Source organism: Capra hircus, chromosome 19, assembly GCF_001704415.2.
Source record: "Capra hircus breed San Clemente chromosome 19, ASM170441v1, whole genome shotgun sequence".
In the NCBI taxonomy this organism is placed as follows: domain Eukaryota; kingdom Metazoa; phylum Chordata; class Mammalia; order Artiodactyla; family Bovidae; genus Capra; species Capra hircus.
The window spans coordinates 51,730,063-51,751,993 of NC_030826.1; the positions used below are offsets into that span (position 1 = coordinate 51,730,063).

General features: G+C 45.8%; 1 protein-coding gene across 1 annotated transcript in view; it reads right to left on the minus strand.

Annotated features, from left to right (window-relative positions):
• Positions 1-21,931, minus strand: part of CCDC40 (coiled-coil domain containing 40) — a 44,915-nt gene that overhangs the window by 13,156 nt on the left and 9,828 nt on the right. The window contains exons 8-12 of the mRNA XM_018063643.1: positions 16,615-16,772; positions 16,294-16,416; positions 13,123-13,244; positions 638-881; positions 375-557 (exon numbers count right to left, since the gene is read on the minus strand). Of these exons, the coding sequence (XP_017919132.1) occupies positions 375-557; positions 638-881; positions 13,123-13,244; positions 16,294-16,416; positions 16,615-16,772 (830 nt within the window). The remainder of the gene's footprint in view (positions 1-374; positions 558-637; positions 882-13,122; positions 13,245-16,293; positions 16,417-16,614; positions 16,773-21,931) is intronic.

The window sequence follows — 21,931 nt, forward strand, 5'->3', positions numbered from 1 at the left end:
AATCTGTGTGCTTATGTTTGCTCATGTGTGCATGTGAGGATGTGTATGTGAATGTGTGTTTCTGTGTGTCTTTGTGTGTATGAATATGACCATGTGTGTTTAGAAAAATTTCCAGAAGGAAATACACCCGAGTTTCAGAAGAGATTATCTGTGGATGGTGGGATTGCAGCTGTCTTAGTTTCTTCTTATGCCTTTTTATATTTCCAGGTTTTCCACAATAAAAATGCATTACTTTTACAACTAGACAAAAATGAAAGGTGAATGGACATGATCAGTGCCCTTCCACTGTGGTCTGTCCCCACTAGAGCAGCCCGATGCTTGAGCACCATGAAAGCATCCACCCGTTGTGGCCCAGGTGTGTGCAGCTGGCATACCAGGTTGGTCTTTTCCTTCTGGAGCTTCAGGATGAGCTGGTGGAAGTATTTGGTCATCTTGTTGGAGGTCATGTGCTCCTGCAGCTTCTCCGTGATGGAGGCATCCATCTTCCTCCTCAGCTCCAGCTCGTGCTGGATGGCCTGGTGGAGAGTCTGCAGTTCTCCCGTAGTTGTCATGTATTCCTAGAAAGGAAGAGTCAGAGGGTGAATACTATGCGGCAGAGTGGGGAGGCTTGCCCTGCTGGTGGGGGACATGACCGTACCACATGGGCCTTGCCCAGTGCATCCTCTGTGTCCAGCAGGGTGAGCCTGTAGGTGTTAAACTCATTCTGCAGGGCCTCCTCCTTAGTCAGGCACTGTGAGGTCAGTTTCTGCATCAGGTTGGCTTCTGTCTCTGCCCGGTTCAGGATGCTGGCCAGCTTCTCATTCTTTTCTTCCTCCTTCATGATGGATTTCTTATAGGCTTCAAGCTCACCATCCATGGACTTGACTTGATGCTGGCATTCACTGCCAAAATTGAAAGAGCAAAGCCAGGACATCAGAACACCAATGTGTATGGTGGTACCCTACTGGGAGGAAGCTCATAGAGTGAAAAGAAAGAAATTAGGAAACCAACTCTATTAGTATTAGTCGAATATTAAAAAAAAAAAACAACTTTGCACTGCTTTCAAATATTATTTATTTTTTTAGCCACACTACACAACGTGTAGGATCTTAATTCCCCAACAAGAGATCAAACCCATGCCTCCTGCAGTGGAAGCATGGACTCCTAACCACTGAACCACCAGGGAAGTCCCAACAGTGGTTGAATCTTGACTACTATTTTCTAATGTGTTGGAACTATTACCCTTCTCAAGCCCTAGTCTAAAACTCTTCTAATATTGTGATGATAGGAGGAGGAAGGACAGGAAACTGTTGGCTTGTGCTTGGTGGTGAGGAGTGGTCACTGCCAGCCCATCTCCTTTAGTTGTGATCATAATCTTGGAAAGAAAATGCTGCTATCTCAGTTTGGCACTCTTGAACATGAAGCTCAGGGCATTTGAGTAAATGGTGTGGCTGGGAGGAACACAGGTGGCTGTCTCTTCAAATTCTCTCAGCATACTGGCCATGGACATGCCCATAAGTAAAGTCAAGTTAAAAACTGCAGATCCTGGATAATGGAATTTGAATTTTTGTGTGTGAGACATTTTTTCCCTTAATTCTTTTCAATGACCAAATAGAACTTTAAATACCTCATTGGCATACAATTAGGCTCTATCCAGTTTTGTGGGTTTTTTTTTTTCCCTCATCTCATCAATGTAGCAGTAAACATCATTAATCAGTCAGTTCAGTCACTCAGTTGTGTCCAACTCTTTGCAACCCCGTGGACTGCAGCACACCAGACCTCCCTGTCCATCACCAACTCCTGGAGCCTGCTCAAACTCATGTCCATCGCATTGGTGATGCCATCCAACCATCTCTGTCATTCCCATCTCCTCCTGCCTTCAATCTTTCCCAGCATCAGGGTCTTTTCAAATGAGTCAGTTCTTTGCGTCAGGTGGCCAAAGTATTGGAGTTTCAGCTTCAACATCAGTCCTTCCAATGAATAGTCAGGACTAATTTCCTTTAGGATGGACTGGCTGGATCTCCTTGCAGTCCAAGGGACTCTCAAGAGTCTTCTCCAACACCACAGTTCAAAAGCATCAATTCTTTGGCGTTCAGCTTTCTTTATAGTCCAACTCTCACATCCATACATGACTACTGGAAAAACCATAGCCTTGACTAGATGGGCCTTTGTTGGCAAGGTAATATCTCTGCTTTTTAACATGCCATCTAGGTTGGTCATAACTTTTCTTCCAAGGAGTAAGCGTCTCTTAATTTCATGGCTATAGTTACCATCTGCAGTGATTTTGGAGCCCCCCAAAATAAAGTCTGTCATCATTACACATAAAAAAAAACCCCTGCACTCTGAAAACTAAAAGATACTGATGAAAGAAACTGGAGATGACACAAATAGATGGAAAGATATATTGTATTCCTGGGTTGGAAGAATCGATGTTAAGATGACCATACTACCCAAGGCAATCTACAGATTCAGTGTAATCCCTAACAAATCACCAGTGGCATTTTTCACAGAACTGGAACAATAACTTTTAAAATTTGAAAACACAAAATATTCTGAATAGCCAAAACAATCTTGAGAAAGAAGAACAAGCTGGAGAAATCACACTCCCTGACTTCAACTATACTATGAAGCTACAGTGATCAAAACAATATGGTACTGGCACACACACATGCACACACACACACAACAGATGCATAGATCAATGGAACAGAATAGAGTCTGGAAATAAACCCCCACACATGGTCAATTAATCTAAACAAAGGAGACAAGAATATACAATGGAGAACAGACAGTCTCTTCAATAACAAGTGCTGGGAAAACCAGACAGCTACTTGCAAAAGAATGAAATTAGAACATTCTCTAACACCATATACAAAAATAAACTAAAAATAAATTAAAGACTTAAATATAAGGCTAGATACTGTAAAACTCCTAGAGGAAAATATAGGCTGAACACTCTTTAACATAAGTTGCAGTAATATTTTTTTGATCCATCTCATAGAGTAATGGAAACAAAAGCAAAAATTAAAAAATGGGGACTTCCCTGGTGGTCCAGTGGTTGAGAATCTGCCTTGCAATGCAGGGGACACCAGTTTGATCTCTGGCCTGGAAAGATCCCACGTGCCATGGGACTATGCACCACAACTGCTGCGCCTGTGCTACGCAGCCCACTAGCTGCAACTAGAAGCCTGCCTATCTAGAGCCTGTTGCTCCACAATAAGAGAAGCCACTGCAATGAGAAGCCCACATACTGTGATTAGAGAGCAGTCCCGACTCTCCACAACCAGAAGGCACACACACATAAATAAAGAGCCATCACAGTTAAAACATAAAATAAAAGAAAAAATAAACAAATGGGACTGAATCAAAATAAAATTTTAAAATAAACAAATGGGACTGAAAAGCTTTTTCACAGTGAAGGAAACTATAAACAAAAAAAGAAAACAGACAGACTGGGAGGAGATATTTGCAAATGATACGACCGACAAGGGATTAACTTCCAATATATACGAACGGTTCAAATATCAAAAAACCAAATCAACCCAATCAAAAACTAGGCAGAAAATCTAAACATACATTTCTCCAAAGAAGGTATACAGATAGCCAAAGATGCTCAATATGGCTAATAATTAGAGAAATGCAAATCAAAACTACAATGGATATCGCCACACACCACTCAGAATGGTCATAATCAAAGTGAAAGTGAAAGTTGTTCAGTCGTGTCTGACTCTTTGCAGCCCCATGGATTATACAGTCCATGGAATTCTCCAGGCCAGAATACTGGAGTGGGTAGCCTTTCCCTTCTCCAGGGGATCTTCCCAACCCAGGGATCAAACCCAGGTCTCTTGCATTGTAGGCAGCTTCTTTACCAGCTGAGCCACAAGGGAAGCCCAAGTATACTGGAGTGGGTAGCCTATCCCTTATCCCTTCTCCAGTGGATCTTCCTGATCCAGGAATTGAACCAGGGTCTCCTGCATTGCAGGTGGATTCTTTACCAACTGAGCTATGAGGGAAGCCCACCAGTCAGAATGGTCATAACCAAAAACTACGAATAACTGGGACTTCCCTGGTGGTCCAGTGGTTAAGAATCTGACTTGCAATGCAGAAGATGTGAGTTCAGTCCCTGGTTGGGGAACTAAAATTCCCACATGCCACAGAGAAACTAAGCCCTTGTGCCCAAACTACTGGGCCCATGTGCGCCTGGAGCCTACATGCCACAACTAGAGAGCCACGTGCTCCTGGAGCCCACACGCCACGACTAGAGAGCCACGTGCTCCTGGAGCCTACACCCCACAACTAGAGAGCCACGTGCTCCTGGAACCTACACCCCACAACTAGAGAGCCACGTGTGCCTGGAGCCTACACGCCACAACTAGAGAGCCACGTGCTCCTGGAACCTACACCCCACAACTAGAGAGCCACATGCCCCTGGAGCCCACATGCCACAACAAGAGAGCCACATGCTCCTGGAGCCCACACGCCACAACTAGAGAGCCACGTGCCACCAGGGGAGACCCCACGCGATGCAACCAAGACCCAACTTGCCCAAACAAATGAATACTTCAAAAAAGTACAAACAATAAATGCTGGAGAGGGTGTGAAGAAAAGGAATCCTCCTACACTGTTGGTAGGAATGTAAATCGGTGCAGCCACTACAGAGAACAGTGTGGATGTTCCTTAAAAGACTAAAAATAAAGTTACCATGTGATCCAGCAATCCCACTCCTGGGCATGTATCTGGAAAAGATGAAAGCTCTAATTTGAAAAGACATATGCACCCCAGTGTTTATAGCAGCACTATTTACAGTAGCCAATACATGAAAGCCATCTACATGTCCATTGACAGATGAATGGATAAAGAAGATATGGTGTATATATAAGTGATTGCTCAGCCATAAAAAAGAATGAAATAATGCCATTTGCAACAACATGGATGGACCTAGAGATTATCATGTTAAGTGAAGTAAGTCAGAGAAAGACAAATACACGGTATCATTTAAATGTGTAATCTAAAAAAAATAATACATATGAACTTATTTACAAAATAGAAATAGACTCACAGACATAGAAAACAAACTCAAGGTTACCAAGGGGGAAAGGGGTTGGAGGGATGCATTGGGAATTTGAGATTAACAGATACACTCTGCTGCTGCTGCTGCTAAGTCGCTTCAGTTGTGTCCGACTCTGTGCGACCCCATAGACGGCAGCCCACCAGGCTCCCCTGTCCCTGGGATTCTCCAGGCAAGAACACTGGAGTGGGTTGCCATTTCCTTCTCCAGTGCATGAAAGTGAAAAGTGAAAGTGAAGTCGCTCAGTCGTGTGCGACTCCTAGTGAGCCCATGGACTGCAGCCCACCAGGCTCCTCCGTCCATGGGGTTTTCCAGGCAAGAGTACTGGAGTGGGGTGCCATTGCCGTCTCCAACAGATACACTCTACTATATATAAAATAGATAAGCTAGCTCAGAGAACTATATTCAACATCTTACAATATGTGGGCTTCCCAAGTGGCTCAGTGGTAAAGAATCCACTTGCCAAGCAGGAGATGTGGGTTCAGTCCCTGGGTTGAGAAGATCCCCTGGAGAAGGAAATGGCAACCCACTCTAGTATTCTTGCCTGGGAAATCTCATGGACAGAGAAGCCTAGCAGACTACAGTCCACAGAGTCACACAAAAAGTCAGATACAACTTAGTGACTAAACGACAACAACACAACACCACAATAGATATCTATTTGTAATAGATCTGAGTCACTTTGCTGTTTGCTGTATACCTGAAACACTGTAATCAACCATACTTCAATTTTTTTAAATGAGCAAAATATACCTCATCAAAGAAGATATGGCAAATACTCACACGAGAAAATGCTCACTATCATTAGTCATGAGGGGAATCAAATTAAAATCTCAACAGAACACCACAACATGTCTACTAACGACTGAAATGAAAACGATGGCACTATTAGGTATTGGTGAGGATGGGAATGCCTGGGAATCTCAATGCTGTGTGTTTCCCAGAGTGACCTGTTCCATTTCGCATTCCCACACCAAGATCTGCATACAACGTCACTGCAGCTCTGGTCATGCCACCCTCCAGACTGGAAACAACCACGTCAGTGTATCCACGTGAGGGAATACTACTCGGCAACGAGAAGGGACAGACTGCCGACCCTGAAACGTCAGGAAGACTTTCAAAGCACTGTGCAAAGTGCAAAAAAGCCAGACAAGAAGAGCTGCGTATCGTGTGATCCCATTTACATGAGATTCTGGAAATGACATGACTACAGAAACAGCAGATGAGCATTCGCTAGGGGCTGGAGGTGGGAAGGGGCACTAGATTTGGGGTTGCAGGAAGTATATGATATCTTGAGTGTGTGATGGTTACTTGCCTCTGTCCATTTGCTGATCTGAGCTGTGCTCTGACAAAGGATAACTTCTTACGTAATAATAATGGTAATTGACATAATAAATAATTTACCTAACAATGATACTTTAAAATAATAAATTTTTACATAAGTTATCTTCAATAAACCAAAGTTTTAAAAGTTACTTATTTTCTTATACTTCTTTAGGAAGTAGAAGCCTTATAAGTATCTAGAATTTGACAATAATGATAAGACATCCAAATTTTTTTGTTTATTTATTTATTTTTTTGGCTGCACCATACAGCACACAGCACCTCCCCGACCAGGGACTCAGTGGCGCCCTGGCAGTAGAAGCGTGGAGTCTTAATCAGTGGGCCACCAGGGAAGTCCAAGATGTCCAGTTTTCATGACAAAAATTGGAACACTCAGTAAGACAGGCACAGGCAAAGACGCCAGGATGCTAGCTAATAAACTGTCATTGTCACAAAAGGAGAAAGAGTGGTATTTTAAACCTTTATTTCTGTTTTCCTAATTTCCTGGGATGTGATCACTTATACTGAATAAAAATTATTTTTAAAAAAGACACACGGGAATTCCCTGGTGGCCCAGCGGTTAGGATTCGGTGTTTTCACGGCACACGGCATGGCCAAAAAGTAAAATAAATAAAAAATTTAAAAGACACACTTTAAAACTGTCCTTCACAGAGAACAGACTAGTAGTTGCCGAGCAGGGGAGGTCAGAGGGGAGATGAAGTGGGAGGTTGGGGTCAGCAGATATAAGCTTTTATAGAGAGAATGGATAAACAACAAATCCTAATGTATAGCACAGGAAAACTATATTCAATATCCTATAATAAACCATAATGGAAAATAATATTGAAAAAAGAATATATATATGTATAACAGAATCACTTTGCTGTAGAGCAGAAATTACTACATTGTATGTAAGTCAACTATACTTCAATAAAAATAGATTAAAATGTCCTTGATTAACAGATACGAATAGAAAAAAAATCCCAAAACATAAAGAACTGGTGGAGTCTAGAGCATGTCTGAAGCTTGACCCAATCCATCTGAGGATTAAGAGGGAGCCTGCTGCAGGAGCTCAAGGCGGTGAAGCTGACAGATTAACACCTGGCAGAGGCGCTGAGCCCCGCCTGCCCCCGGGTTTCCTGTCGGAAAGTATGGCAGAAGCAGAAACCCGGGCACAAGGGGACCTGTGTGTGTCCCTGACCCTGAGAGGGCGTAAATTCTAGGCAGGGTATCCTCCCTAACCCCAGGTGAGCACAGTTTAAAATTTTCTGGCTTGTTCTGAGATGTTTTACATGGGAATAACCGGTTTGCTTTTTTTTTTTAACTTTTATTTTGTATTGGAGTACAGCCGATTAACAATGTTGTGATAGTTTCAGGTGGGCAGCGAAGGGACTCAGCCATACGCATACATGTACATATCCATTTCCCCCTGAACTCCCCTCCCGTCCAGGCGGCCACATAACATTGAGCAGAGTTCCCTATGCTATGCAGTAGGACCTTGGTGGCTAGCCACTTGAAATGCGGCAGCGTGTACATGTCGACCCCAAACTCCCTAACTAGGCTCGTGGGCTTTGCAGGTGTGACTTCCAGTGTTTGCTGCAGCCTCCTCATGATTCTGTGGTTGGGACCCCTCCTGATGGGACTTTGTCACTAATGGTAAAGAGTCGGTGGGAATCTTGTCTTTCACGTCTTATTGTAGCGGAGACCCATGTGATCTCAGGTCACCTGCTGGGTCCCAATCAACACGACATGCCCATGAGTCCCAGGGAGCGAGGGCCACTTGGCCTCCCCAAGTGGGAAGGGGGGATGTGACACGCTGTGTCAACAGGGCAATCCCCAAGGGCCTTGCCAGTGCCCTGTGTCTGCCCTGTGTTAACCAGCTGCTCTCTGTGCCTGTGGCAGCCCCGGGTGTCCAGAACTACAGGCCTCCCTGGGCTTGGCGGATGTCGGCGGTGGTGGGGCACCACCTGCCAGACCCCGGGCCTGACGGAGGCCAGCCGGCGCTGAGGAGGTAATCCCTGCCTCCAAGTCCCACCCCACCTTCCACCTCCCTCTCTTCTCCCACAGCTAAGGCACTTCCTCAGCGCCCAGACAGCTCCCAGGAGGGTTGGGGGCAGGGAGGTGTCTAGCTTCATGTCCAACGTCTGAACCATGAGCCAGGAAACCACCATTTTTGTTCATTTTCTAAAATGGTCTACACGCTACGAGCCGGTATTTGGTACTTTAGTTCAGCTGCTGAACTGGCCTGGAAGTCCCAAACGATGCAATGTTCTGTTTTTGCAACACCTTGAATGCAGAGTTCCAAAGAATAGCAAGAAGAGATAAGAAAGCCTTCTTCAGCGATCAATGCAAAGAAATAGAGGAAAACAACAGAATGGGAAAGACTAGAGATCTCTTCAAGAAAATTAGAGATACCAAGGGAACATTTCATGCAAAGATGGGCTTGATAAAGGACAGAAATGGTCTGGACCTAACAGAAGCAGAAGATATTAAGAAGAAGTGACAAGAATACACGGAAGAACTGTACAAAAAAGATCTTCATGACCCAGATAATCATGATGATGTGATCACTAATCTAGAGCCAGACATCTTGGAAAGTGAAGTCAAGTGGGCCTTAGAAAGCATCACTACGAACAAAGCTAGTGGAGGTGATGGAATTCCAGTGGAGCTGTTTCAAATCCTGAAAGATGATGCTGTTAAAGTGCTGCACTCAATATGCCAGCAAATTTGGAAAACTCAGCAGTGGCCACAGGACTGGAAAAGATCAGTTTTCATTCCAATTCCAAAGAAAGGCAATGCCAAAGAATGCTCAAACTACCGCACAATTGCACTCATCTCACATGCTAGTAAAGTAATGCTCAAAATTCTCCAAGCCAGACTTCAGCAATACGTGAACTGTGAACTCCCTGATGTTCAAGCTGGTTTTAGAAAAGGCAGAGGAACCAGAGATCAAATTGCCAACATCCGCTGGATCATGGAAAAAGCAAGAGAGTTCCAGAAAAACATCTATTTCTGCTTTATTGACTATGCCAAAGCCTTTGACTGTGTGGATCACAATAAACTGTGGAAAATTCTTCAAGAGATGGGAATACCAGACCCCCTGAACTGCCTCTTGAGAAATTTGTATGCAGGTGAGGAAGCAACAGTTAGAACTGGATATGGAACAACAGACTGGTTCCAAATAGGAAAAGGAGTATGTCAAGGCTGCATATTGTCACCCTGCTTATTTAACTTCTATGCAGAGTACATCATGAGAAACGCTGGACTGGAAGAAACACAAGCTGGAATCAAGATTGCCGAGAGAAATATCAATAACCTCAGATATGCAGATGACACCACCCTTATGGCAGAAAGTGAAGAGGAACGAAAAAGCCTCTTGATGAAAGTGAAAGAGGAGAGTGGAAAAGTTGGCTTAAAGCTCAACATTCAGAAAACGAAGATCATGGCATCTGGTCCTATCACTTCATGGGAAATAGATGGGGAAACAGTAGAAACAGTGTCAGACTTTATTTTTCGGGCTCCAAAATCACTGCAGATGGTGATTGCAGCCATGAAATTAAAAGACGCTTACTCCTTGGAAGAAAAGTTATGACCAACCTCGATAGTATATTCAAAAGCAGAGACATTACTTTGCCGACTAAGGTCCATCTAGTCAAGGCTATGGTTTTTCCTGTGGTCATGTATGGATGTGAGAGTTGGACTGTGAAGAAGGCTGAGCGCCGAAGAATTGATGTGTTTGAACTGTGGTGTTGGAGAAGACTCTTGAGAGTCCCTTGGACTGCAAGGAGATCCAGTCAGTCCATTCTGAGGGAGATCAACCCTGGGATTTCTTTGGAAGGAATGATGCTAAAGCTGAAGCTCCAGTACTTTGGCCACCTCATGTGAAGAGTTGACTCATTGGAAAAGACTCTGATGCTGGGAGGGATTGGGGGCAGGAGGAGAAGGGGACGACCCAGGATGAGATAGCTGGATGGCATCACTGACTCGATGGACGTGAGTCTGAGTGAGCTCCGGGAGATGGTGATGGACAGGGAGGCCTGGCGTGCTGCGATTCATGGGGTTGCAAAGAGTCGGACACGACTGAGTGACTGAACTGAACTGAACTGAACTGACTTTGGTTAGTCTCAGATTCCCTCCTTCACACCTATCTGGATGTAGCGCTGCAATCACAGGTCACAATTCTCACAGCATCCTGTGCGGTCAACACATTTGAAAGGAGGCCTCCCTCCTCCATGGCTGATGTATCTGGGGTTGCAGGAAGGCCAGCTGAGCCAGAACTAGTGCCCCATGACTTGTTGTTAGGGGAGGTGTGTGTTGCTAAAATGAACATTTGATGGGCACCTGTTATAAACACATGATGTCATTTTTCTCATCAATGAGATCAGCACAGTCGAACATGTGCTCAGTTGTCAGGGAGGGGGCTTTGGAACACTGCTGGGGGAGGTGTTATCGTCTCAGCCCTCCTGGGAAGTCCCTGTCCAGCCTGCCGAGTGCGTACCCTGGAATCCAGAACTTCCCGGCTTGATAGGGAACATAATTATACAGAATGATATAGACTATAATTGCCTTGGATGTGACTCTGTACAGCAACATTGTGACAGGAAAGGCATGTGGATAACCTTGAGTCCATCAGAAGGTGTGTGGCAGGAAAAGAAGGAACAAACAGCTGGTGTGTTTCGATTTGGGAAGATCTCCAGGACACGCAGCGGAATGAAAAGAGCAGGCACAGAACATGGCACGAAAGGGAAAGTGAAGGAGGCGAATTTGTGCAGTCTCTTTCGCTGTCGCGGATGACCTAGGGATGGAGACCCAGGAAACCAGGAGGAGTGTGTGCGTGGGAAGCGGAAGCAGACCATGGAGGACACGGGCCTATTGACCTCACTGAATATGAGTCTACAGGTAGTTTAGACCAAGTCACTGTGTTATCTATTCAAAATACTGAATTTCAAAACAAGAAAAAAGAAAAGGAGTGACCGTCAAGCCATGCCTTAGAGGACAGGTAGGAACAGCCGGTGGGAGTGGAGGGGACAGGGTCAGGAGGAGGGTTGTAGAGGGCATCCAGGTTAGTCCTGGAGACACAGAGTGCTGGGCTAAGCGCAGTGTGTCCCCCTGAACTCTGGAGGTCCCTGTGTGGGGGAGTCCACAGGCCATGAGACTCTCAGCCTTGACCTTACTCAGGGTCAGTGTTAGGCAAGAGGCAAAAACTGCTCACTAGCCAAGGCCTCTGCTCACCAAACATGGGGCAGCACTCAGTCGACAGACACAGCGGGAGCAGGTAGACCAGCAGCCCCGGCGGGGGCCAGGCAGGGGTCAGCCCAAGCCCACAGCCCTGAGACAGCCCAGTTCCTCACCTGCGTGTTCAAAGGGAAGGCAGATTTTTAGCCAGACTTTGCCTGGATAATTCTATGATTCTCCCTCTGGCTTTCTTTTTTAAAAAATTTATTTACTTATTTCAGATTTTAAACATTTATTCATTTAGTTCTGGCTGTGCTGGAACTTTGTTGCTGAACGGGTTTTCTCTAGTTGCAGGAAGAGGGGACTACTCTTTGCTGCAGCGCACGGCCTTCTCATTGGGGTGGCTTCTCTTGTTGCGGAGCACGGGCTCTAGGTCACACAGGCATCAGTAGGTGCGGCTCATGGGCTCTAGAGCACCCGCTACATAGTTGCGGCACATGGGCTTAGCTGCCCTGAGGCACGTGGGATCTTCCCAGAACAGAGATCGAACCCGTGTCCCTCGCACTGGCAGGCGGATCCTTAACCACTGGACCACTGGGCCTCCAGGGAAGGCCTCCCTTTGTCTTTCTATCATCGACTCAGGGACGGAAATGAGCATTTTTAGTCTGGTATTACCCACATAAATGCGGCTTGTTTTAAAAACAGTCATAGGTATATGCCTCCATTTTTGTTTTTCTTAATCACAAGACTGAGAAGGAACGTCTCTCCTAGCTGTTGGGCTACCAGAGGCCATGCCATGGGACTGGCAAAGCAACCCAAGCCCTCCTCCCCGTGGTCAGCAGGCCTCTCCTGGGCACAGCTCACTGCCAGGCTGCACGCTGAGGGCTGGGTTGAGCTATGATGCGTTCCCTCTAGGACCTGCTTCCACACTTGGGCCCCAAGCATCCTGCTGGTATGGGGAACTAAGGCAATGGTGGAAGCCCCAGTCTCCAGCACCCCACCCAGGGTGCACGTCCAGCCCTTGCTAGAAGTGAGGGGGGAATGCCAGGCGGGGCCTCTTCCTTCCCTTTTCAGGGAGATTAAAGCAGGATTTCGGTTGGAACTCAGCCCTCGGCAGAACAACAGAAGAAGGGTGAAGTTTCTGCACACAGGTGGTGAAACTGCAAATCAAAGGGACACCTTTATCTCTCCAAGATAAATACCCCTTTTTCTTTCCCTCTCTCTCTCACTGTTTCTCCTTAATCCTCCCAGGAAATCTGAGCATGAAAGCTTTGCAGCTCCCGGTGCCACGGAAAGTTTGAAAGGATTTAAAAAACACTGAAATCTGGGTGAACAATAAGGGGGGGTTTCAAGAACGGAAATTGGGGCCGCAGGGCTGCAGGTGCACCCCCTTGTCCCAGGAGAGCCGGGGACGGGCGCTCCGTGCTCGCCTGGGAGGAGGCGGGCATGGAGTCCACTTTGCACCCGCCTCCGAGTTCCCACATGTCACGAGTTCTCCCACCGCTCCATCCAGGGCCCTGCCTGTGGCCCCGAGACGCCTAGCCCGCCTCCGTGGCAACCAGCAGGGCCGCCCGTACCTGAGCGCCTCCTGGATGGCCCTGTGAGCCTCGTCGCGATGTTTCATGCCCCCCAGGCTGGTGGCCCACTGCTGCAGGATGTGCTTCTTCTCCATGTGGATGGCCTCTATTTCCGTGCAGGCCTGCAATGGAGAGTTGAGGTTACGTGGACGTTGGTCTCACGTCATTAAGCTCAGAGCCCCCAAAAGGACGTCAGAGAGCCCCGAGCTTCCCAAATCACCTTCCTCCTCTGTGACCCTAGCTTTGCTTTATATGCAGCAACAGAAGGACGCACGTGAAATTAAACATGGCTCAAAAGGCCCATCCAACACTTGCCTGAGCCTTGAGCCCCAGCCGTGACACGGGAACAATAACAGTACCCACATGCTGGGGCCATCAGATCAGAGGGGACGGTGCCTGTAGGCCCAGCACACTCAGCTCGACCCCAAGTGCTGGGTCTCATGAATGTCCTTATGTGTCATTCCAGGGGAATCACTGCACTCCTAGCAGTTTGGCCTCATGCTGATTCTTGGAAGGGGCACAGGGTGAGGGCTCGGGGGAGGCCCTCTTTAGGCCACGAGCATCTTAGTGGAGATGCTGAGTCCGATCAGCCTCTGCTCTTGCAGGACGTGCATGGTAGACACTGGAGGAGGTCAGAGCAGCCTCGAACACTCACAGGGATGATAAGAGGGCAGAGCTGGATGTGAAAGGAGGCATTGCACTGGGGAATCCTACTCCTGTCGTCAGGGCTTTAATAAATCATCTATTCATTACCATTATAGAGCATAAAGTGGTGAGTTAATTATACCATGACTGCTGAGACATTTCTGGATCTGGGTAAGTTATTAACTGAGAAGCCCCTTCTGTGGCATGGACCAGCTTGTGCACCAATGGTACCTGGCTAAGGCAGAAGGAGCCAAAACTGCTGGGCTCCTCCCCAGGCTGGGCTCAGTGGGGACGGTCAGTCAGAGGCAGGTGCCCTCCCACGGAGCTCCCCAATCTGCCAGACAAAGGCTTGTTGACCAAGGTACAGGCTGAGATGTAAAGACTGAGCTGAATTCGGTTTTTAAATGTTTTAAACACAGTCCCCATTTAAAAAAAAGTGTTCGTTCTATGCAAATTAGAATATGTAAATAAGCAAAAAGAAAATAAAAATAATCTCATTATTTGAAGTTTACATTTCTATCACCCTGATGTTATCTTCCTGTGTGTGTGTGTGTGTGTGTGTTGTATTTGCCAGTGTGTATGCAATCACATTCTATTATTGTTTTATAACTTAGTATTTAAAAGTAGCATATTGTGAGTGGGTTTCCATGTCAGCAAATATTTTATTGGTGAGATAGTCCTCTACTGTATGGATATATCATAATTTGTTTAACCAATGTCCTCTTCTTGGGACTTTCTTTGCTATCACACACAGCACTGTGTCCCCAGGGACTCTCTATTCATTTTCTTCACTGAGTATGTAATGTACAAAAAGTTAATTTGCATGCCCATTTTCCCTGGAATGAAGGCTGAACAGTGATATTTCGGGAGAGTGTGCTAGGGCACGGGGTGGGTGCCTGTGACATGTGGTGCAATACTGCCCTTGAATAAAGATCCTGATGAAGGCACGCTGCACCCCCACTATCAGTGCCGAAGCCCTGCTTCCGTTGCCTTGCTCATCTTCGCCAATTTGGTTGGGAAAACCCCTGCCCTGCCCTCGTCTGTCATCAGTGTCTGTGGTGCACCTGCCACGGCCCCCACCCTCCCCCCAGCCCCCTGCTTCTGGGCGCAGAAAGGCAGGATGAACAAACATGGGATGGCCCTGTCCTGGCAGGACACAGCCAGCAGGGAGCGGTGGGAGACACAGAAAGACGCAATGGAAGAAAAACGACAGCGTCGTGTGTGTGTGTGTGTGTGTGTGTGTGTGTGTGTGTGTGTGTGTGTGTGTGATCAGCACAGAGCAGAAATGTGCGTGGCAGATTCTGGATTGATTTTCAAAATCTCTTTACACCACCAAACTTACTGGTATTATGCTTAGAAAGCCCTCTTCAGCCCAGGACTCTACAAATATTTCTTTTTCTTTCTTCTGGTATAGCTTCCCTCATTTCAATAGCTGATCCCATGTGGAATTTGTTTTAGTGTGTGGTATGAGGAAAAGATGTGATTTTTTTTTCCCCCAAATGATTAACCAAATGTCCCAACACCATTGGGTGCATAACTCACTTGCTCTCCATTAATTTACAATCCATGAAATTTCTATGCAAACGTTTCCTTGATTCTGGGCTCTCTCACAGGCTCCCATAGCCTACCTGTCTGTCCCTGACTCCAGTAAGTCATTATTTTAGCCACTTGGGCTTTATAGTATTTAATGTTAGGGGGGACCCACCATCCTGGTTTCTCCTGGACTCCCCTGGTGTTAGCCTAGAAAGTCTCATGTCTCAGGAAACCTGTTATTTCTGGGCAAACAGGCTTCATGAACTTTCCTCCCTGGACACTTCTCTGCTAGTCCTCTGAATTTATATTTTAGGTAAAGTTAAAAATTGCTTTCTTAACTAAAAAGCTTCCCTCTGCCGAGATTCTGATGGGCATTCATTCTAGATTAAGTATACTCACAGGTTGGTGAGAACTGGGCACTTTCCCATGTGGCCTCAGGTATATTTGTTTGTTTGTTCAAGCCCACCCATTTGTCTTTCCTTCAGTGAAACTGTTTCTTTCATGCTGTCACTGCACGTATGAAGATAGATGGTGATTCACAGATTAAAAAGCAACAGCAATTTTGGTTTCCAGTGCCAGTCACTGAACTTGGCGTTGCATTGAGCCTGGGCTCTCTCTTACTCGCCATGGAATGGAGATGTGGGCACTGCCCAGGTGTGCCAGCAGTCCAGGCTGAGAATGGTTAGGGAAACTTCAGCTCTCCTTCAAAGAGGTCTGCTGTTGCTAAGAAGCTTGCTAAGGATGTCCCAGCAAGCAGGACAGAATGTCCCAGCTCCTGGGACATCTTCTAGTGTATCACTGCTACGATGAGAGTAAGAATACTGGCCATCAGTCAGCTGGTATCATCACCGTGAGTCAGTCAGATGCTCTGAGATGCTTATGAGGACAGACAGATGTGCAGGGGGAGGGCCCGCTAACTGAGGGCTCAGTCAGCCTCTCAGCAGGCATGCAGGCACTTCCCAGGCACTGCCAGATGGCGTGGGTGATGCGTACCTCACTCACTGCTTTCCTGAGCATCTGAGTGTCTTTAGCCTGTGCGTGGTACTGGGCCTCGAACAGGGAGGTTTGTTCTTCCAGCTGGTTGGCTCGGGTCGTCAGCCGGTCCACGTGCAGGTCCTAGAAGGGCAGAGATAAGATGCATGGTGAGATGATAAGGGATAAGATGCATGGTTGGTCCCCACCAACCCAGACCCATGTCAGCGATCCCAGGCTGGACACGGCTCCCCCAGGGCTGTGGTGTTCAAACAGGGGCAAGGCTGACTGGGAAATCCAAGGTGTAGCCATCGTCACGTGGGCATCGTCTTTGCAGAATACCTGCTGCTTCTTCTCCAGCTCAGCCCGCGTGCGCTGGGCTTCTGACTTCTTCACGACTTGCTTCATCACTTGGATGTCGTCACGCACGTCCTGGTCTATGTTCTGCATGTAGAAGAGATGCAGAGCCAGGGTCTCCATCTCGGTTTGCAGAGCTGCCACTGGGAAGAGAGGGGGAGGGTGTCCCAGCACTGCACACAGACCAGCACAGACGCAGCACTCCTCCCCCCACTGTGGGATGGGCCTGAGAAACAGCCTTAGAACCACAAAGACCCAGACCATGCCATCAAAGACCTTACAGTCTATTAATAGGTGGAGAGACAGAATATATAACAACCTACACAGCATATTAAAAAGCAGAGACATTAGCTTGCCAACAAAGGTCCGTCTAGTCAAGGCTATGGTTTTTCCAGTAGTCATGTACGGATGTGAGAGTTGGACTATAAAGAAAGCTGAGTGCCAAAGAGTTGAAGCTTTTGAACCGCGGTGTTGGAAAAGACTCTTGAGAGTTCCTTGGACTGCAAGGAGATCCAACCAGTCCATTCTAAAGGAAGTCAGTCCTGAATATTCATTGAAGGACTGATGTTGAAGCTGAAACTCCAATACTTTGGTCACCTGATGCAAAGAACTGACTCTTGGAAAAGACCCTGATGCTGGGAAAGATTGAAGGCAAAAGGAGGGGATGATAGAGGATGAGATGGCTGGATGGTATCACTGACTCAATGGACATGAGTTTGAGTAAACTCCGGGAGTTGGTGATGGACAGGGAGGCCTGTCGTGCTGTAGTCCATGAGGTCGCAAAGAGTTGGACATAACTGAGCGACTGAACTGAACTGATGCCCATCAACTGCAACATGCTCTCCAACTCCCACCACATGTTAGAGATTCTTCATGTCCAAGGATGTTTTGAAACAGTGTCAAGGTTATGAGGCCTTGTGTGAATTTTACAGATTTCTTACCACATGGAGTTGGCAACATCAGGTTCGGTCCTAAATCTCCTGGGAGAAAAACCAGCCTGAAGGGTGGGCTGAACACCACTGAAGTATGGGTTCCTTGTAACAAAACTCTCATGAGATGGATTTATAAGCTAGAACATCAGCTTATTTAGGGAGATAGACTTCCACCAGTAACTGTTCACTGGCGTAGAGCGTTCCTTATTCAGTGTGTAGATCCAAATGGAAAATCGATTTATAGATTGAAAGGCTGCTGGGTGAATATCATATTAGAGTCAGGTGTTTCTGAAGGGTGGACTTAAACTTGACAAACACATTTTTTTTTTTAACATCCAAGATGATTTAAAAACTCTAACACTAGGGAATTCTTTGGGTCCCATGTGGATAAGAATTATAGGGGAGGGGAATGGAGGGGGTACAGGGAAAAGAGGGGGGAGTTTTGTAGAAAGAGTGGTTGCTGGGTGGACTGTAGGAGTGTATCTGGGGAGAGGGTCTTCAAAGAGGTCATTAAGGTAAAATGAGGTCACTAGGGTGGGCCCGAATGACTGGTGTCTTTAGGAGAAGAGGAGGTTAGGACACAGACACACAGTGGATGGGCCCCTGTGTGGACACAGGGAGACGATGACTGTCCACAAGCCCAGGAGATTGGCCTCAGGTAGAACCACCCTGCCAACACCTTGATCTTGTACATCTGGCCTCCAGAATTACAAGAAAGCAAACTTCTATTGCTCAAGTCGCCTGGCCTATGGCCCTTCGCTATGGCAGACAGCGCTGAATAACCCACCCTACCTGAATCAGGGAGCTTGCCCACCCTTCCTCCAGGGCACTCACTTCTGCCCCCTCTTTCCTTCTTTTCTGGCTGAGTGACTGAGAGCCAATATTTCAAAAATTTTTTTAATTAAAAAAATTTTATTCATTTATTTTATCTTTGCCTGCACTGGGTCACCATTGCTGCAAGCAGGCTTTCTCTAGTTGCGGCGAGCGGGGGCTGCATTCTAGCTGCGGTGCTTGGGCTTCTCATTGCAGTGGCTTCTCTGTTGCAGAGCATGGGCTTTAGGGCCTGTGGGTTCAGTCGTTGTGGCTCAAGGACTAAGTTGCCCCACAGCATGGGATAAGTTGCCTTCCCAGACCAGGGATAGAACCCATGTCCCCTGCATTGACAGGCAGATTCTTACCACTAGACCATCAGGGAAGTGCTCAAATATTCTTTTTAATTTGTATTCTTTGAACATTAGTGAAATCAAGTCTGTTTTCACAGTATGAAGACCGGCTATCCTTTTCCTTCTTTGACTTGCCTGCTCATACCATCACCCCTTCTTCTAGAGCAGGATAGTAGTCTTTTACCTATTAGGCTTTGAAGGGCCCTTCATGTAATAAGACAGGGTCGGTAGAGTCTTGAAAAGCACCCATGAGCTCTGCCCTGGTGTCACTCCTGAGATCAGGTTGTGTTTTGTGGCAAAAGGGTAATTATCAGACGGGCCTGACCTCAGCAGGTGAGTCCTCTAGAAGCAGAGTTTTCTTGACCTGGTGTTAGAAAAGGAAGTCGGAAAGATAATGCAGGGTCAACAGGCTTTGCTTAGCATGAAATAGGAGTCTAAGTGTTCCTTTTTGGATGGTCAGATGAGCGAAAATATTTAGTGATTTTAAAGTGCACTCTGTACATTCAATTTGCAGTAAATAGACAGATTCCAGAGTAAACTTCCTGGAACTCCCTACTCTGCACCATTGATCTATTTGCCCATTTTTTTCCCTTGAGCCATTTTGCTTCTATTGCTGTAGGTTGATGCAGTGCTTTGATACCTGTTAGGACAATATTCCCTCATTACACTTCTTTTTCAAAATTTTCTTGGATATTCTTACGCATTTAGCGTTCCAAGTGATCTTGAAAATCGATTTGTTGAGAATGGAGAATTTTTAAGGTATTGCTCTGGAATAATTTCTAGCAAGCATTGATAAGGGGGAAAAAGCAAGGAACAGAGTGGTGGGCATAGTACACAGCTACTTGTTTAAAAAAATAGAAAAAAATACCACACCCTTATAACTTTGCTTTTATATGCAAAAATATCTTTAAAAGAATATACAAGAATCAATAATACCATTGTGACTCTGCAGAGGGGGCTGGACTGGGCCAGAGGGAGACTCCAGAGAGCTTCAATTTTGTATTATTACTCCTCAAAAATAATAAATAACTATGTTAAATAAATTCAAGCTCGCCCAAACATCCCATTGTGGATTTTAACTGGACTTGCAGTGAACTGCTTGTTAATTTAGAGAAATAACATTTATATACCGTGCATCCTCCCATCCCATTATAATCATGACTGTTCCATTTATTTAAATGTTTTATATCCTTTAGTAAAGTTTTATTGTTTTTCTTCAGACAGGTTCGCTTGCTTCTTTTTATTGATTGATTGATTGATTTGGCTGCGCTGGGTCTTCCTTGCTGTGTGTGGGCCTTTTCTAGTTGTGGTGTGTGGGTTTCTCATTGTGATGGCTCCTCTTGTTGCAGAGCACGGGCTTCAGGGCGTGCGGGCTCAGTCACTATGGCACAGGCTTAGTTGCCCCAGTGCATGTGGGATCCTCCAAGGCCAGGGATCTAACCGAGGTCCCCTGCCTGGGCAGATGGATTCTTAACCGCTGGACCACCAGGGAAGTCTGGTTTACTTGCTTCTTATTAGACTTATTCCTAAGTATTTTATGGCTGTTATAGCTATCATGGATGAGATTTTAAAAATTACATTAATAATTCATAATCGGATATGACTGGCAGAAAAGAAAATTATAACTCTGGTATTCAGTTACTTTATAGATTTCTTATTGCTTTTATTTGCTTCTTTTTCAACAGTAATCTTGAATCTTCTAGGTAAACAATCATACCATTGGTGGAGAATGAGTTTCATGATGTCATATCCAGAATCTACACTTTGTTTATATTTTCTGTTTACTTTCATAGCTGGAACGTCCAAAACAGTGTATCCTCATCTCATTCCTTACCTTAGCTATGATCACTCCAGGGCTTTCCACTGAGTAAAACTGTCTTATTAGTTGCTGATAAACACTTACAAAGAAATTTCCTTCTACCCTAGTTTAGGCTGAATAATGAGTTTTATTCAAATATCCACTGGGCATCCACCCAGAAAATCTTTTTGTTCTCTCTCCTTTAAGAAAAAAGTGCAATGAATCAGTAGATTTCCTAATTTCAAATTATTCCAGAATTAAGCCCTTCTTCGCTAGGAGCTATTTTTTTCTTTTCATATATTGCTGAACTTAATCTTTTGTTGCTGAGCAAAAGTTTAATATTTGCTAATATTTTATTTAGGATTTTCATATTATGTAAGTAGGATCACTATGTTTTTGTACACTGTAAGCTTTTTCCAGTAAGGATTATACTGAGAATTATAAAACAAGCCTGGGAAGAATTTCCCAAAATTTCCACCCTCTGGAGGGTTGAATAACATAGGGGACGTCTGGTTTTGTCCTGTCTGTAATCCTATGGCATTTCCCTCCTTTTACCTTTGGAATTTAAAAATTTCACCAACTATGTCTGGGCATGTTTATTTTTCCTTCCACCCACCTGGCCCTACATGAGTCTTTACACCTGAAAATTCATCTTTCTTGAACTCATGCAAACGTTTTCCTCTGATGTCATTGGTTAATGCCCCTAATCTCCTGGAATTTCTATGTTATGGGTGCTGACTTTACCAGACCTACATCCATGTCTTTTATCTCTTTCTCAGAATGTCCATCACTTTGGGTTTTTGCTCTGAATTCTGGATAGAATTCCTCACATTGGACTTTTAGGATACAAATTCAGTTGTTCAGTTTTCAGCAGTGCTGATTTATCTATTTCGTACATTTTTGGGGAGGGGGGGATGTTGCTGCTGCTGCTGCTCCTGCTGCTAAGTTGCTTCAGTCGTGTCCGACTCTGTGCGACCCCATAGACAGCAGCCCACTAGGCTCCTCTGTCCCTGGGATTCTCCAGGCAAGAACACTGGAGTGGGTTGCCATTTCCTTCTCCAATGCATGAAAGTGAAAAGTGAAAGTGAAGTCGCTCAGTCATGTCCGACTCTTAGCAACCCCATGGACTGCAGCCTTCCAGGCTCCTCCGTCCATGGGATTTTCCAGGCAACAGTACTGAAGTGGGGTGCCATTGCCTTCTCCGGGGGGGGATGATGATTCTATTTTTTAATTCTGAGTGTCCTTTTCTCTAACAGTTGTTTTCCATTTGACTGGTGAGATAGCCTCTAAAATCTCACGTCAAACACCAGTTGGCACATGCTCTGTTTTCAGAACCTGATGCTTGTCTGTGGAGAGGTCTGCTCTCCTGTCTGGGGATGGCTGCTGTGGACTCACACTTGGGTGTGAAG